Source organism: Apaloderma vittatum, unplaced genomic scaffold, assembly GCF_000703405.1.
Source record: "Apaloderma vittatum isolate BGI_N311 unplaced genomic scaffold, ASM70340v1 scaffold27076, whole genome shotgun sequence".
NCBI classification, from domain to species: domain Eukaryota; kingdom Metazoa; phylum Chordata; class Aves; order Trogoniformes; family Trogonidae; genus Apaloderma; species Apaloderma vittatum.
In genome coordinates, this window is record NW_009721684.1 from 8580 (window position 1) to 26516 (window position 17937).

General features: G+C 38.9%; 1 protein-coding gene across 2 annotated transcripts; it reads right to left on the minus strand.

Moving 5' to 3' along the window:
• Positions 1–4513: 4513 nt before the first annotated feature.
• Positions 4514–16630, minus strand: RPS6KB1 (ribosomal protein S6 kinase, 70kDa, polypeptide 1). 2 transcript variants are annotated; one of them, XM_009871497.1, is made up of 15 exons: positions 16604–16630; positions 15237–15286; positions 14092–14212; positions 13654–13722; positions 13284–13431; positions 12561–12618; positions 11497–11597; positions 10503–10593; positions 10212–10302; positions 9812–9919; positions 9469–9531; positions 8610–8687; positions 7128–7235; positions 6443–6555; positions 4514–5867 (listed from the first exon to the last, which is right to left on the minus strand). In XM_009871497.1, exons 2-15 carry the CDS (start codon positions 15266–15268, stop codon positions 5630–5632), a joined length of 1419 nt encoding a protein of 472 aa, XP_009869799.1. In that variant the 5' UTR covers positions 15269–15286; positions 16604–16630; the 3' UTR covers positions 4514–5629. The 2 variants fall into 2 exon arrangements, with proteins under 2 accessions (XP_009869799.1, XP_009869801.1); XM_009871499.1 differs by lacking the exons at positions 13654–13722; positions 16604–16630 and having other exon boundaries at positions 4646–5867; positions 15237–15280.
• Between the last annotated feature and the right edge of the window lie 1307 nt (positions 16631–17937).

The window sequence follows — 17937 nt, forward strand, 5'->3', positions numbered from 1 at the left end:
TTAAAAGTTAATCACTTACTTGATGAATGAGGTAGCAACAGAAAGGGCCAGGCAGAGCACTGGAAGTTGCTGCTGACACAGGCAGATTTATAGGGATGGGAGAGTGGCCCTTAAAGGTACAGCTAAAAGTGTAAAACTAGTAGAATTTAGTATCTGGAATAGAAATCTAGTGAAATGGAAGATTCAGTCTATGAGGTATCGTTTCTATGCTCAGTCTCAGTTTTGCTGCAGCATGCGGCCTGTTTGCTTTTTGTTTGAAGCTGACTGCAGTTCGGAGTAAACATGCCCTGTGATAGTTCTGTCGTGGTATCTGGGGAAAGAAAAAAAAAAACAGGCAAGAGCTTCTAAATCTGTAACTAGGAACTTAGGGTAGTAGAAGAGACTGGTTCTCAGGGAAGCCTTTCCCAGGAGTGAGGTACTTATCTGGAGGATGTGCAGCTGTGGAGTCAGAGCAGCCCTGAGGGCGCAGGGGAGAATTAGAGCTTGGCCAAGCTGTGCTCCAAGGGGCACAAGCCCGGAGAGCCCGTCTAGTCAGAACAAAGCGCTCTTTGTTCCTCAGAGAGATCTAGCTATACCTTAGCCTGCATGTGACGTTTCTACAGGTTTAGAACTGTTTGTTGTTTAAATTTCATCAGTGCTGATATTCAGACTGCTGCTGCAGCAGAACTTCCCTTGAGAGATGGACAAGAACTGAATCAGTCACAAGGGGGAACGTAAGGTTGGACTCTGAATTTCTGATGGGCCCGCAGAGACTTGGGCAGCTCACTTGGTTACACAATCGTATTTAGGCTTTTCCAAACCTGATCATGAACATACAGTTTAGCTAAAGACGGTTCTAGGGTGTTTTTTTTCTTCATTCAGGTATTGTGTGAGTACTGTATAAACAACTGGAGTGCCATATTTAATTTAGTCAACAAATAGCACCTTTAGTAAAAGCTTTGCTTGGGTGACTAAAACATGTGACTAAGCTTAATATACAGTTCATAAAGAAAGATGTAATAACCAACCCTATCTAAAATACTGGGCAAAATAAAAATTGTAACTTACCCCAGATTAGCTTTTCCTGAAATTCTAATAGCAACATCTTAGTTACTTTTTAGAGAAAATATAAACTAAAATTCATTAGACTTGGACACAATGATAGAGAAAGGAAATACAGTTCCTAATACTTGAATATTGATTAATTTAATTGCCTACCAGTAAGGGGGGTAGCCATTCATCACAATTCTGGTACTCTGTGAGAGACTCCAAAAAACTTTCTTAGAACAGTAAATCTAAATCAACTAGTTCGTTCCTGGAATATTATCTGGGAAGGCACAGATTGAGCTGCTTGTAACAAACAGTTGGCCTGAAAGCAGAGCCTTGAAGATTCAGTGAAAATTATCCAAACCCACTAATATTATCGAACACATTTTATTAAAAACCAAAGAACTGAAGAGAGATTTTGATCAACCATTTCAGATTTACACTTCTTAAATGAAAAAAGTCATTCTCATCTTAGTTACAGAGAGGGGGGGAAAAACAGTGGGCAACTTACATCCCTGAGTGCCATCTGCTCTGATGGGCTCGCCAGCGTCAGGCTGTTCCGGTGCCCCTCTTCCTCCTGGAGCCCCCTCCGGCCTGGGGAGCTGCCCTGCTTCCCCCACACACAGACACCCAGCACACGGCTGACTCTGCAGGAGACACAACAGAGAAGAGGATGACAAATGACAAGCAAGAGCCACTTTGTAAGAGCCCAAGAACCTCGGTGAAGGTTCCAGCTCTTGGTCAGACTGATCAGAACCAGCATCTGTCAGGTCCTTTAAGTTCTCCACAGAAGTCCTCCTCCCTCCCTCCCGTTCCCTTCAAACCTGTCACAAGCGACAATGATTTAGACCCACAGAGTTATACTTGGGCCTACCCACTTCCTAAAAAAAAAAAATTTAAAAGGAGGTCACTTGGATTAGCATATGTTGAAATTTGCATTTAATTGCTACTCACATCCATCTTATTCAGCAGTGGAGTATATTTAGTTCTAGTGAACTGCGAAAGATGAAAAACAGAAGAGGGATTACCTTTACTTCTACTAAGGCAGCTCAAGTTTGTTTCTTGAAGACGGCTACAAAGCCAAGTTAATCTAGAAGGGAACAATCTGCAGAAGCTCATTTATAGGGACTGCACACAGTGTGTCCTCAAGGATCTGCAGGAAGAATATTTAAGTAATTTCTCTTGTTCTTAATAACTTCTCCTCCTCATTTACCCCTTAGGGTAAAGGATTTCTCTCTAAATTGGGAACATGAAACAGCAACTATCCTGCTGCAGAGACAGAATTTTCAAAAAACAACCAAAACCCAAGCACCTGTCCTAAGAACAAGTCGTCTCCCTCAGCGTTTGATGCACTTTTTGATTAACAGTGAGAGCAGGTTGGGAGTTAATATTAAAAAGAGAACAGATCCAAAGTAAACATCCACTGTGTAGTTAGAGTGGACTCAAATATTCAATGTTCTCCAGCAGTTCAGCTTTTACATACAGCAAAACAAAAAAAAGGGATATTCAGAAGGACAATTGACTCATTTATTTTTATCTTTTATTATGAGCTAATACCAGGATGACATTCAAATGTCAGATGGCACAATTAAGACAGTCTTGGTAGGAATTATTCCAGCATTCCCAAAATTACAATTTAGTACACGAATGGCATCGAATGTATGCATCACTCCCACAGAGAAAATGATGAAATTCCAAATATCTTGTACCAGAATAGTTTCTGCATCAAATGGGAAAAGAAAAACTGCTGGTAACACAGCTGACCTATAAACCTTTTGTGATAATGACCTGCAGAACAAAATATTCCCCTATTTAACATCTGGTAAAAAAAAATACGACTTTTGTTCAAGTTTAAGATTTAATACTTTTATATGGTTAGCCACAACAGGTATTAACCTCAGATTTACTATATTTTTGTAATGCTACAAAAATCCTATAAAATCAAATTATAGTGAACTTTTCAGTGATTATAATTAAAAAAGCGCAGCTTGTACAAAATAAAAAAAATAAGATTCTATACTCTAATGAAAAATTTAAGACATTTTTAAATGAACAAAAGAAAGCACTTGTTAAGCTCTCCAATATTCAATGCATTCTGCACTTATCTGAAATAGCCAGACAGGAGCTAGAACTCCACTCCCCTTAGTTCACAACTAGTATTTTGACACTATTATATATATATAGAGGATCTATGTCTGATATTTTTACAAATAAATACAGGATAAACCATATTGCATAGTGTGTGCTTGCTGTCTGAGTCACACTCCAGAAGTTTCACAGTTATGGTAGGGAATTAAACTTATAATCTATGGGATGAAGCATTGACAGTACATGAAATTTACTTTTAAAACCGATGAACTGTATCTGTAATTAATCAGTGAACTCAGACAAACAACTCTTGCCATTCTTGCCAGCCATATTAAACCAATTCTACTGGACATTTTTATCCAGCCAGCCAAAAAGCGACTGTTAGCTGTAACTAGAACCAAGAGAGATCTACTCAAAATGAAAACATTTTTTCTTTTTTAACCAAGTTCCTTTATACCCAGTAAACATGCTGGAAAACCTGCGTTAGCAAGCAGCAGAAAGACACTGCTTGTAGGGCTGCGTATTTGCAAATCTGCATTATACAAACACATGTGAGCACTTCCATTTCAGTTTAACAACGCGCCGGTGGTGGCCAAATTACCAAATGAAAAATGGCAATCCTCCCGTACAACTCACGTCACTGTAAGGTAACTTGATTTTCCTTATAAAACTAAAAAGAAGAATTTTTCCAACAAAAAGCTTACCAGGAAGAAAAAAAAAATTACTAATTTTTGCTCAGTCGTAACCACCTTTTTTTTGTTGGTTCTTTGTTAGTATCAACAAAGTATCGCTGAATCCCGACTTGCAAATTTTAGAAAACGGCACCGATTGGATTCAACATGCTTAAGAGAGTTTTATGGCTTGGATCCTATGGCTCAAAAAGATTCAGTATACACATAGAGTAAGCGGAATCTATAAAAAAATCCCTACTGTTGTGAAACACGAGAAGTAGACTTTGCACAGTTTGACTAAAGATAATGCAACGTGTGGCAGGCAAAAAGTGACAGGACTTGTATGCAGTTGCATGATCATCTACACACGCACGCACACACCATACACACTCTAACTAGTGTAAAGCTCTGCAGATATTAACCCTTTCACCAGCTATGTTCATGGAAATGCTTTCTTTAAGGCAGGAAGTTATTTAAGGAAGGTAAAGTTACCTTTATTTTATTCTTTGTACCTGTAAGTCATTTGTACAGATTGTGACAACTTCAAAGCATAAATAGTGTCCTTAGAACATGTTTCCTAAATTAAGTTGCTAAAGTTCTGACCCACTGTGGAAGACATTCACTGAAAGGCCGTTTAACGCTTTTCTCATACAATCAACAAATTTATTGCCTCAGCATAGAAAAAAAAAAAAAGTCGATAAATTTAGAAATGTATAATGGCAGGGAACTCCCATAAGCAAAATTTTACTAAAAAAACCCCAATTCTCAAAATTCTTACCCACTGATTACAAAAAGGTTTGTTTGCTTCTACTCTGTAGAACTTGTGGATGTCTCCTGTGGTACTCCCTGTGTTTCTACTGACCTTGTGTTCCGATGCACTTTGTCCTGATCTTTTTTATGGGTAAGAATCTGAATGTGTTCAGCTGTCTCCACCTAAGGACTAGCGTGTACAAAAGTGACGTTTCCCAGTGAAATGTCTGCTGAGGACAAGGATGAAATAAGCAGGACGTGTGTGTGAGCCCGTGGCTTCCAGTTAAGCCTAGAACATAGCAGCACTGCCGTTTGATTAGATCCATTCGTCTTTGCAGGAACAGGGATTTCAGCTGGGTAAGCAAGGGAAACAGTTCTCTCCCACCCCACATTGCCAAGCTGGTAACCGAGTGATTTGCTTATTGATTTGTTGTTTCGCGAGGAGAAGAATCGGAACTAGAGCCTTTGCTTTCTTCATAGCAACCAATTGTTTTGCATGTTTAATTTTGGGATACTTTCCATAATGAGCTGAATCAAAAAATCTATTTGAAAAATATATATTTTTATATATATAAAAAACTCATTATGTTTTGAATGTGAAATACCAATCAATTTTATCTTTCATCTTTGATTCCACCCCATTGTAGGAAACAGCTTAACCAAGCTTGCATGCTAATTATGCCTCAGACGCAAGCATGTAGGCATTTCATACTTTGCCTAGTGAAAGGGCTAACCCTCCTTGACACATTCACGACTAGACCAGTGATTCTGAAGCAACATCCTGACCCTTAATACTGTCAGTTTTCAAGCTATCAGGCTGAAAAATCCTTGATAAGGTGAGAAGATGTCACTGCGAATCAGTTAGATGATGTGCCTAGAGTTCTGCAATACCATTTGCTAAAGTTTTTTATGCACCATTGATTGACAGAAAAAAATCCGTTTTGCTTTGCTTTCCAAGTCGCTCTGTGCAATGACTGACTCTTTGATACTGTCACTTTTTAAAAGTAAACCATACAAGCCCTCGTATTTCAACTTCAAGGGGGCTTATGTCCGTTCTTTGTTTTCCACCTTCAAAGGCTTAAAAAATTGTGTTGTCATAGATTCATGCGCAAGTGCTCTGGTCGTTTGGAAATCATGGGAAAAGCTTGTTTTTTATATGGCCCAGAGTTTGGTTGCCGGATTGGAAGTGGTGCCGAGGCCTCTCCACAGACTGTCACATCCATTTGTTCTATTCCGCTGGTCTCCATCGGATATTCCACAGGTGTCTGAGTATTTGATGCGCTGGCAGAAGCACCTCTTCCCCAGAATTCCCCAGGGGAAAACTTTACAGGGCTTTAAAACAAGAAATACAAAAATCAGAGGTGAAGATACAAACAGCACCAAGGTATGTCCTTTGCTCTGCAGGAAGGTGAACTCAAATGCCTACTGAGAAGCATTTGGAATTCTTCCTTCCACTTCCAGCAGTGGGACAGAGTTTCCATGTCTGGCTTCTACCACGGGCTCCTGTATGAAATTCTCCCACTTGAGTAGTGAGGCTGTGTTTCTAGATGATTACAGGAAGAATTTTCTGTACCAACATGGTACTTTAGCGGCACGTAAGTACTTAGGATGTTCTGAAACACTTTGAGAGGAATGGTGTATTGAAGTCACCACACCGAGAGGCTGCATCAGCACGGAATAGCAAGCAAATCGGGACTTCTTGTGCTGCCAAACCCCACAGATCTGTCTCTTAATTGTGTGGCTGGTAAAATAGGATCAATGCTGCACTTCTAAAGGAACTGATTGGCTTACTGAGAAGAACGGCCACATTTTTTTATTTCTAGGACAGATCTATTTCAACTACTTGTCAAAAAGTCTATTAAAAAAGAAAAAAGGTTAAAAAAAAAAAGAAAAAAAAAAGAAGATACCTGACTGGTGTCCTAGGGCTACCTATGAATCTGCGAGGTGATCGAATTTTTGGTTCAAAAGAAAATTTCTCTTTTACGCTTTCAAGTACAGATGGAGCCACATACGTAAAACCCTGCAAAACAGGAATGAATGCACCATAACTTTTACAGGCAAGATTTACATTTATCATCATTCATGCAGGTACCATTAGCAGGAAAGTCAGTGAAAACTATAAAAAGACGACTGAATGTAGACATATGAACTTCTACTCACTTCCTGAAGCAAACAGCAGGACTTTGGGGAGTTCCTCAGCAGGGTGCCTGCACACCCCAGGTATTTCACTCGGGTCAGATTCCCACAGACACACTCAATTTAATTAACTTTCATCTACAGAACAGACACTGTTCTCTCTGCATGACTATGAAAGCAATCACATGTCCGGGGTTCATAATGCAGCTACGAATTAGAATGCTGACAGTAAGCAACATTCATTGGCTGGGTGATCTATATAAAGAGAACATCAGCAATAATCCAACTAAGAAGCCCTTAAACATTTCAAACCTGTCGCAGAATGTGTGGTTTAAAATTATGAGTTTGCTTCAAGTGTCGGGTGTTAGGATTAATTTACCTGAAATGCCCTGCTGTTCCCAAGTAACACCACATCCCTCTGCACAGTCCTTACGCCCGCGGCCCTGGCTCACTTACCAGAAAGACCTGGTTGGCACTTTCACTGAGAGTAGAGTCATCTGGGCTATCAACTGGTGTCTGACGTGTAAACTTTGAATCAAACTGGCTCACATCCTCTTCAGATTGCTTTGCAAAAACAAAATGATTAAGGGTTTATATTACAGATATCAACCAAATGGCTTAGCGGTGATCAGTGTAGCCTCTGGATGGAGTTCATTCCATAGGTTTTTGGCAGAGCTCTGCTGTAGTAAAACCCTGGAGTGGTGTCGGAATCCTGTCGCTGCCAGTGGGAGGTCACTATGGGCACTGACACTGAGAAATAAAGGCAAGGGGGAGGGGCAAAAATCATGGATCAAAAAGGAACACAAATTAAAAAGATGCCTTTAGAAAAAAAATCTCAAATTACAAACAAAAACTTCTAGAAACACAACGCCAGTTTCTCGCAAGTTTAGCCCACGTCACAACCAGTATAGAACAGTTGCAACCACTAGTTTTTGGAAGCCTCTCCCGATAATTTAATTCCATTTTTGCAGATACAGAACTGTTTATATTGTGAGGGATAGGTCATCATTCTGGATTTCATTGAACATGATGAGGGGAAAAAAAGAAAAGGTCTGGAGTCCCCATGCTGTGGTACACTCAACATTAGGGATGCCTAAGTCAGTTTAAAGCGAGAATTTTATTAAGTGGGAACTATCGGGGTGACAATATCCACTGCTGCTGTAGCTAACTGTACCCAGGGGGAAAAAATGACAGACACCCCACCCCATCAAAATGTAAGATAGGATAATACAGGCTTATTCATCACATCACTGGTTTGAGGCAAACTTTAATTACTGCCTATGATGCACAAGATGCGTTGTAAATACTAATAAGCAAACATACAAAATGCTTCATTAGGTGACTTGATGTACTTCTGCTGAGCAACTATTTATCATCTTAGTTTCAGCTAAGTACTGACTTACTGTACCATGTTTAGAAGCAGAAATTCAGGTAAGTGCACTTGCAACTCTGTTTAACCTAGAGATTAGAAGCAGGAGGAATTAAAACTGAAGCAGAACCTTCTTCCTCCAGGAGACTCAACACATTGATAAATTAGCTCTTAACTGATTTTTGCTACCTTCTCATATTAAAAAAAGTAAGATCCTATTCCAGTGATGGATGAGTACCGTAACCGCAGAGTAATAACACAGAACAAGTCGCTCCTGACAGCCAGTATTTCATACGGTGTGGAGACTCAAAGTTTATTTTTTTTAATTGCTGATACAGCACAAGTTCTTGGGAAAATAAAAAAATCTGCATCAGACAGTAGCTGTGGTAAATCAGCTGGTAGATCTGCCATCTTTAATTTAACAAGAGTGAGTCTGAGGACCAGTAACCTAACTATTTAAAGCACCAGAGATCAATGGCACTCCAGTTCGCAAGAGTGAATGTTTCTAAGTTTTAGATTTCACATTTCAAGGCATACAATGCGTAGCTCACAGCATTCTGAGTACGTACCAATAAGGGTTTAAAAGGAGGTTCCACCTTTCGTGCCAACAGCTCATCCCAGTTAATGTGTCTGAAGAACGGGTGAGCCTACAACAGTTAGCAATAGCACAGAGTCAGAATCCACCTTCTGGGTGTAAATCACAGAAATTTAAGAATTAAGCATGTTCTTTTCAAACTCTCTCTGTGGTCTTTTTCTTTCGGAAATCACATATGGGTCTAGTGTCATATATTCTGCAGCACTACATCAGGGCAGCTCAAAAAGATGAAAATGGATCCTATACCTCCATATGTGAGGCAACATATGTCCCTATTATGTCTTCCTTTAAAGTATGAGATAAAGCCAGTTTACATGCAAAATACCTCTACATTTTTAAACTTTAAAAGTTAGTTATCTAAAAATAATGACTGTAAAACACTGTATTAATGACTAACTATTAGAACTGTGAAATAAGGAGGACTCTCTTGTACATTATTAATCTCACCACAAAAAAAGTCAAGCTGGAAGCAAGTGGAACTAGACCTCTGTCTTAACTTTTAACTATGCAACACTGAATGCGTCCTAACAACAACTTTCCTTTCAGAGAGCTGCACTAAATGCAAGGGTCGGCAGGTTTTTCGTCAGGTTGCTGGAATATCGTCACTCCTACAGGGCTGACTGTACAATTAGCATTGTGCAACCAGCAGAAAAGATCTACTGGAAAGCAGAGCTGAAGAATACAAGTTATTTTCCATATTTCAAATTATGAAATAGGCAGGCTACTGCTTTCATGAAGCTTTAAAGCACACACTCTCCTTCCCTGATGCACCCTCAAAGCTGGTTTATTTTTCATTAGGTAATTTAAGAAGTCTTGAGTTAATCGAAAGTTACCTGAACTTCTCCAGCATCTCCAGGACCAGCTCCTAGGCGTGAGGCAGCATTTCTTTTTAGCAGCTTAATGAGAAATAACAAAAAAGCATAATTAGTTACGCCGTTATGACTAGACTTGTTCTGACATGAATCATCATTTGAACGAATACTGTGCAGAATGAACACAGAACAATCAGAAAACCTGCATTCATTAGAAAAGTAGAAATTTTCAAGGAAAATCACTTTCTGTACCATGCAAAATCAATACGTAGCAAACCAAGCACGGACTGAATAGCCACAGTCGTACCATTATATTTCTATTTTCTACATACACGTGTAGTACTGACATTCATTAAAATTCTACCTTTTTAAGCAGATCTCTGGCTTCTTGTGTGAGGTAGGGAGGCAAGTTGAGTTTACACTTGAGAATCTTGTCAATTGTTTTCTTTCTGTTCTCCCCAGTGAAAGGAGGCTAGAAAGCACCATTGTCATGGGAGGAAAAATAGGACTTGTTCAGGTCTCTTACTCGTGTACACAGAACTCACTTCAGTAATTTATAAAGCTGATAAAATCACTGCAAAAGGGCCTTCTTCCGAATAACTGCTTGGATGAGAGCAGCTCATGACTGTAGTCATTTTAGTTATATTTCTTACTTGCAGTTTGTATATATACAAATATATACGTATTTATACATGCATCTGAGTTAGAATACAAGTAACTAAAGCTACAAAGAGTAATACATGCAATTGTAACTGTGCACCTACTGCTCCAGTCAGCATGTCATACATTAATGCCCCCAAACTCCACCAGTCGACAGCACGATTATGCCCACTCCTCATCAAGATTTCAGGGGCCCTACAATCAGAAAAATTGAAAATATGAACATATTCAAACAAGCTCAATACTAATTCTGAGAACTAGTTTTCAAACAAAACCACATTTATCAAGTAAAATTTCCTTAAGTGACTGAACATATGAACCATCAGTTTAAAGGCAAAATTTAGTCATTACCCCCGGACCAGAGTAATACTTTTCTATTTCATCATGCAGCTCACATGTATTCAATTGTTCCACAGAATGTGTGTGTGACTGTTCCATCGTGAATAGATTCTTTACATAATCCGAAGTCGGTCAGTTTTACGTGACCTGAAATTAAATACATAAAATTTAAAGACTTAGCAGAATTCTGACATTTGTACCAATAACATTAAAAAATAGGAATTTTTAGCACGGGTACATAGTAACAGATATCTTCAATGGTCTGACCAAGCAACACAGCTACAAAACAGAATGAGATAATTATGCTTACAGATAAAACCCCTGCGTTATACCCACGTAAGAAGCGTTGCCACTTGGTGAAAAGAAACAAGACAAACTGCCAAAGCTTATTCACAAACAGACAAATGTACTTAAACATCAAGATCATAGAGCATCGTTCACATGAGAAAGTAGGCTACTGCTTTTTACTGCTTGCTTCAAAAGTTACAGTAAATTGTAAAGTGCCCTGAATAATTCAACACAAAGATTTAGACTACGAAAATGAGTTAGGATGACATGAAAATACTGGATGGTACAGCTTGCCGGACTGACGGGTGTCATACTGTCAACGTAACAGTGCGCTCGGGAACTGCTGCTACTGTCAGGTAAAGTGTCAACAGCCAGGTAAGGCACTGCAGGTCCAGACGATTTGTCATCCAACCTAAATCGCCTTTCCTACCATCTTCAGTCAGCCCCATTACTAAAATGTCACCGATGCTACACTGAAGGCACAGATCTTTGTGTTCTTTACAACGATCCGTAGAAGAAAAATTTTGGAGCTGCAGAAATAGCAAATCGATCGTTCATGGAACTTGGAGCTTGCTGTGGCCTTTTCAAGCACAAGAAGTTGTGTTTAAAGGCAAGCAATTAACTCTGGCAATTCTTCAGTTATACCAAGAGTGATAATGAACATGCCATTGCTCAAAGGAAATTCGTGCAGGAGTGAAATGTTGTGACCTTTGAAGAACTGTTTTCGAATGACTGTCAACATAACTATTACTAGAATTCTACCTTGATGATTAAGCATGATATTTTCTGGCTTCAGATCACGGTAGATGATTCCTTTTTGATGCAAGTGCCCCAGTGCCATTGAGATTTCTGCCAAGTAAAAGCTGAAAGGAAACATACGCCACAAAATTAGACATATTCAATCATGCAAAGCATCTTAAGCACTAAGACTATTATGTACATAGCAACAGTTCCCTCAAAGTATCATTAGAAGCATATGAGAGAATAAACGACCGAAACAAAGATGCCTTTGAGGTTCATTTGCCAAAAGGCACGCAGACTCCCAGATGAACTACAAAATCACATCACCTGCATTAGGTTTACCTGTTCAGTAGCTACGTTACCATGAATGTATTTGGAGGAAATCTGAATTTACCAGTCAGTGGTTAAAATACGCTTCAATCTGTATTACCACACCTAGATGGCAAAGGTGAAGAAGAAAAACAAGGTACGGAGGGAAGGGGGAGCACCCAGTGTGCTACCCACGGAGCAGCGTTACAGCTCGCAAGGACGTCAGAGCTTTTCTGAGGCATTGTCAGCATGCAGCTGTGGGAAGATACAACTGTATGCAGTTGTGTGAACCCTAATCAATAAGGGATAATTTCAACTTGTTTATATGTAAAATATCTCCTTCATTAGCATAATTACACTTATCACTTCACACAGCTGATCCTTAGATACAGCCATTACAGTGACCTGGAAGTTCTGTAACTGGCTGGTAAAATTGTGCATGGATCAAGTACAAAAAAAAAAAAAAGCTGCATTTACAGCAAGTCTTTCACGGTCTTTTCTCCAACACCCAATACCTCCTTTACCACAACCCTACGGAACAGACCCTCGCTCAGCAACCAGCAACAGACCCTCTTCTGTCTTAAGACTGGAGTCACACTAGCACAAACTGGTAAGTACAGAACACGTACATCTTCCCAAAACCCAATTAACTGCTCTTTTCACTAGATAGGAAATTGATGAGTAGTTATATATAGTTGTTCATGTCAGAGTATACAGTTTAAGCTCTAGAAAAAAAACCTCCCAAACTATTAATTTACCGAAATAGTTTCACTTACCAAGCTGTGTCTTCCATAAATATCCCTTCTCTCTCTAACTGCATAAATAGTTCTCCTCCTGTCATGAGATTATACTTTATTAAAGCATCATTTTTAGGCAGTTAGAAGTCTATTCTCTAGAAAAACTATACACAACATGTACTCTGCCCTGCTCTACAAAAAGTTGCTTCACAAAAAACAACTGAGGACTTACTATTCCATTATTCTCAGAATTCTAGCAACCTAAAGAAATGCTATAAGACAGCAAAAGAGCATGCTGAAAAAAAACCACCCCAGCATTTTCAGTCCTTGTTTCTTCTATTGTTATAAACTTGAACACACTGCTTCTAATCTGTGCCGGTTTCCCTATCTGTGAACTAAAGATAACACTTCCTTGTTTCACAAAGAACCTGCAAGGACTAAGATCTCCGATATTCCGTATGACTGCACAGAATCTAAGCATAACACAGGAATTACCAGCCTGATGGAAGAAAAGGTACTCAAGATTAAAGCCCCTCCTCTCCTCTACTGTCATGAAAAATAACTAGCTTACGTTTCAATCATCTTTACCGTTTTGAATTAGAAGGTTTATTTATGTTATTCTACGCATTTGCAGTACTAACCTGTTTTACATCTTTAAGACACCGTGCCACTAGTTAGCTGGCTTTTTATAAGTAGAGTAAGAAAGTCAAATTCTAGATTACATAAGATACCAAGAGGGAGGTAAGAACTGCATTTACTGACCACTGAGATACTCAAGGATGAGGTAGAGTTTTCCACCGGTCTGAAAGGCATAAATTAAATCTACGATGAAGGGATGTTTCACTTCCTCCAGGATATTCCGCTCTGCTTTCGTATGAGCTGTATCCTTTGCATTCCTTACAATCATTGCCTACAAAAATCAAAGATACATGAGCACAAGAACCCTAGTTGCTAAGAACTATACAGACAGAACAATTTACAGGTTAATTCTAATTCTAAATGTACCTGGATAATAACTGTATATATGATAAAAGTTTATTTTTAGGCATATTAACTAGATATCGTAAAAGCTAAGTGGAGGGACAGTTTTTTTGAAATCCAGATAGCAGTGAAATGGGAACAATTAAGTTACCTTTTTAAGAACTTTCATGGCAAATATTTTCCCGGTGTTTGCTCCGGTTACTTTTCGTACTTGAAATACCTATACAACGCCAAGACAAAAGTAATCACATATTATGACCACATTAGCCACTCCAAGTTAAAAAACAAAAGCTCTGCAAAGGCGAGATGAGATCGCCTACAAACTGCGACGCTGCCTGAAGGAGAAGAGCTAGTGATTTGAGCCAGAACCCATCTGGGACATTTTTCGCTGCCACCAGCCGGTGAGGCTGGAGAGGCTCTGCCACTGACCTCGGCCCCACCAAACCAACCTTGGCAGCCCTGAGGTCACCCACTGGTAGGGTGAGCTTTTCGTGAAACAGCACGTGAAGATTAGACCGTGCCAAAAGTAACAAGCACTTTAAGCACCTTCAGCGTAATGGATTTACTTCTGTAGAAAAGAGCTCCTTACCTTTCCATAGCCACCTTTGCCAAGTACGCGGAGTAACTCAAAGCACTCTGGTCGGATCTTTTCTGGGCCTCTGTTTACACTAGTCTCTGAAATCTCAAATTTTTCACAATGTTCCATGCCACTGGATAAAACCGAAACAAGAATATAAGACTACCTGATACTTGAAAACAGTCAAGTGAAAGTAAGCAAGTAAATTACTTTCTGAAAAACATACAGTAAACCTGACACAACTGAGTGACTGCTTTGAAGATTTGGAGAATTCTCAGCATCAGAGACTTTATTTAGTTGTGTGCAAAGCGGTAAATTGCAACTTGCACAGAAAAGATCACCCACAAATTTTTGAGATTTAGAGTATCGAGTTTTCCTACAAATTCCTTCATTTTAATGCATAACAAATCTCCGTATTACACCAGAATTCAGTCTAAAAGACCAAAGCATCAAATTGACTTAGCTACTCTTGTAAGACCCCTACAAGGTGTGGTTAAGTTTCAGATCACATTCAGCAGCCCCAACAGTCACAATAAGACTTCTTGCAGGAAAAGCTGTAACTAAATTAGCCTCAGAGCATGCCACAAAAGACTGATCCATAATTTACTGATGCTACTAAACTAAGCCACGGTTCTGCAAATGACTAAGAGATTGATCCTGCTAAAGGAAACGTAACTGAACTGCTTTAACTATCACTGTGTTCTTCTCAGAACATGGTCCGCTGAAACGAGTCTGGAGATCTATAAAGGAAGTGATGCTAAATGTAGCGTGGACTTCAGATCAGAAATTCTGAATTCTCATCTGCTTCACAATGCTACATAAATCTGCAGCTTGAGCCTTGATTAAACTAACAGAACACACAACGTCGTTCTGTGAACAGGGCAATAATACTACAAATATTACTAAATTACAAGAGGTACGTCAGGAGAATCAAGGATTAAAAGACAAACAGCAAGTTTCGCCAGAATTGTTTTTTATTATTATTTTATTCCAAGATACAAGTCACAAATTTTGATGTGAAGAAACAGTGAAACGACTGGAAACAACTAAAAATTGAACAAGAATGACAAGATCTACTTAACTTAACAAAGTAACAAAAAGAGAAGTTATACGTAGTTGGCATGAATGATACAGAACATTTTCGAGCGGCAACTTACAGGTCATATTGGCCAACTCCTCCATGGTCCATGCTCTCACTTAATTGACCCTGGGGATGGAAGGGGTAAAAGGAAGATTAATTATAACAAAATAAGAAAAGCAGCATTCAAAAGAAATGCACTGATGTGTTTTACAACTTCTTAAGGTCAGGTATATATTATCAGCAAAGAAGTCTATTAAATTCTGTGCAAGCTTTGCAATACTTCCATAGATCTCAAACAGTGACACGGGGAGAGCTGCTGTTTTACCTGAATGCATTGTCACTCCATCACTTAAATATTAGGGGTAACAATTTCAAAAACCTCCAGGTGAATTTGAAAAATGTTCAAGTATCGCTTTCTTTTTTTCAGTCGCTTTTACATACAAATTTTAAAATCCTCTTACAGTACCATGTAAATTAGAACAATTGTAAAGATTATGTAAATAGATGAACTGGGATTCATACACACTAGAAACAATCTACTAAGAAGGTTTGATTATTCTATAATCATAATAATCAAATCCCAAAAGTAATGAAAGAATTACCTTTTCTGACCAATAATCGTTCAGATAGATTAATGCATGCAATTATTACTAAAGAAGGTTAAAGCACTTCAGCATTAAAGAACGTCGTTCAATTTTAAAGAGATATTTTCTTCAAAGAATTTTCAACTTGATCCCTTGCATAAGATAAGAAACTGTGACTCTACATAGCAAAACTACTGCAAACCAAGCAGACAGCTGGAATGAATCCAGTCAGAATTCAATGGGCACCCTTCTAATAAGCTTTAGACTATACCTTAACACTTCTATTTTTAAAAAATAGACACATAACAACTGCAAGGTAGTGAGAAACAGCCTGGAATCTACAGACTGAATACCGATAGAATTGAGTGATGTGAAATTCAGAGAACTAGAAGGGGGGAGGGGGGGGAGATCTGCAAAAAGCAGACCAAGCCAAAGAGCACACTCTGTAATATATAAGGCAAAACACAAAAGGAAATGGGAAACTTTCAGTAGCTTCCAAACCATTTAAACATTAAAGTTTACAAAGGCTGGTTTATTTTGCTGAGATATCTCAGCAAAGAGTGAAATTTAACTCCTGGTTCCACCTACTAATACCACAAGCAATTACAGAGTCCAAAAGTTCAAGTTTGTTTCCAGGTCAGAAAGTTGCTACCTCATGTCCTCTTGATAACAGTTATTAGAGAAATCCAGCTTAGTGACATCTGTTTCACAATAAAACTCACTAAAGCTGCCCTCGACCCCACCATCAGGCACCAACGAATGAATTCAAAAAACTTCAACAAACACAGAGAATAAACACCCATCACGTTCCTAGAAGAACTTCTCTCAAGTTACCCAACGGTTCTGGCAAAGTTTGCACAAGCTTTTCTTGTCCCTGTGAACCAGAGTTTTCAGTCTTAGGATTAACTTGAGCAAAACTCACTTTAGGTACCATTCTGCTACTTTCAGGATTTCTTCTCATTTCACAAAACCAAGAAATGCAATGGTGTTGCTACCAGCCCTTGCGTCTATACACATTGTTTTGCTCATTACAAACACAAAAATTAAGGCTATTTTTTTCACCATGACAATTTGTACAAACCAGCACACAGTTTACAAGTAAATTCTCCATTTAAATGATTCTTCATATCTTCTAGAATGGCCATACCTATTCAACATTACAGCTGATCTGTTCTTTGTACTAGTAGGTTTAGGGTTTACAGGAGATTCCAGAGGCCAGCAGCCCAAATTAGACAAGACAGCCCAGATTTTACACCTTTCTCACTTCCAGTTTAACGATCTCAACTGCTCTTGCCACAATGTCTGATCCTTGTTAGATATACAGAACCCCTACAGATATAACTTTCAGAGAAACATCTTTTCTTACACGTTCCTGATGCTTCTTCTTCTTTCTTGCTTTTATATATCCTCCTTTTCAGTTCTGTTTTAATTTCAAGTCCATTCTCACTCTCCTTTACCTGTTTGCAAAAACGCACCTGAGAACCAAATCAGGCTGCCTGTGCGCACTCATGCCCACAGTTCTGCCATAAAAATGTCACTCTCAGCAGTTTTTTAAATTCCACAATAACTTTTTAATTGTTCTCTGAGCCTGAATTACTGGAATGTGACAGAGAACAAATTCAACCTGCTTACTACTGCCCTTAAACCTGTTCTTGGCAACGTTAACAGTGTGATGCAAGCTACATTTTTTTTTTAAAGCCAAATACTTTACTGATTATTGAGGGGAGACACAGGGCTTTTCCCTGAAGGTTGAGAGGTGTTTAAGCCTTCAGCTGTCAAGCAGTGCCTCTAATTTATATGTAGTGTGGGTATTCCAACTGTGCGATACAGGGTATCTGGTTATCTCAAAGACTCCCAAGAATGTCCCTAGTATTTAAATAGCAAAAAAAAAAAAGCAGCAGCAGTTTAAACAACGGTAAATGTTTAATATATGAAGCAATATTAAAAAAGCAACAGTGGCACTAGAAAAATATAAACAGAGCCCTCGCAATAAAATTCCCCCAAAGCCTGAAGAGACTCTGTATGAACGTTACAAAACAAGCTACAGATTACAAGGCGAACCGTTTATGAAAGCTGATCCATGCAGACGTCTAACGCAGCGTTTTAAAGCTTTGCTTTTAATTTTGGCGCTAGAGCGACGGCTTCACGCAGTTCCAGAAAGATTAGCATTTCTGCACTGACGTTAAAACATGT

What these genes read in the sequence shown, in the direction of transcription:
- RPS6KB1 (XM_009871497.1), bottom strand. Translation starts at nt 15,268, where the DNA reads ATGGACCATGGAGGAGTTGGCCAATATGACCT. An exon ending in TATCATGCTTAATCATCAAG is followed by an intron (nt 10,594 to 11,496) that starts GTAGAATTCTAG and finishes ATTTAATTTCAG; the next exon opens with GTCACGTAAAACTGACCGAC. An exon ending in AGCCCTAGGACACCAGTCAG is followed by an intron (nt 5,868 to 6,442) that starts GTATCTTCTTTT and finishes CTTGTTTTAAAG; the next exon opens with CCCTGTAAAGTTTTCCCCTG.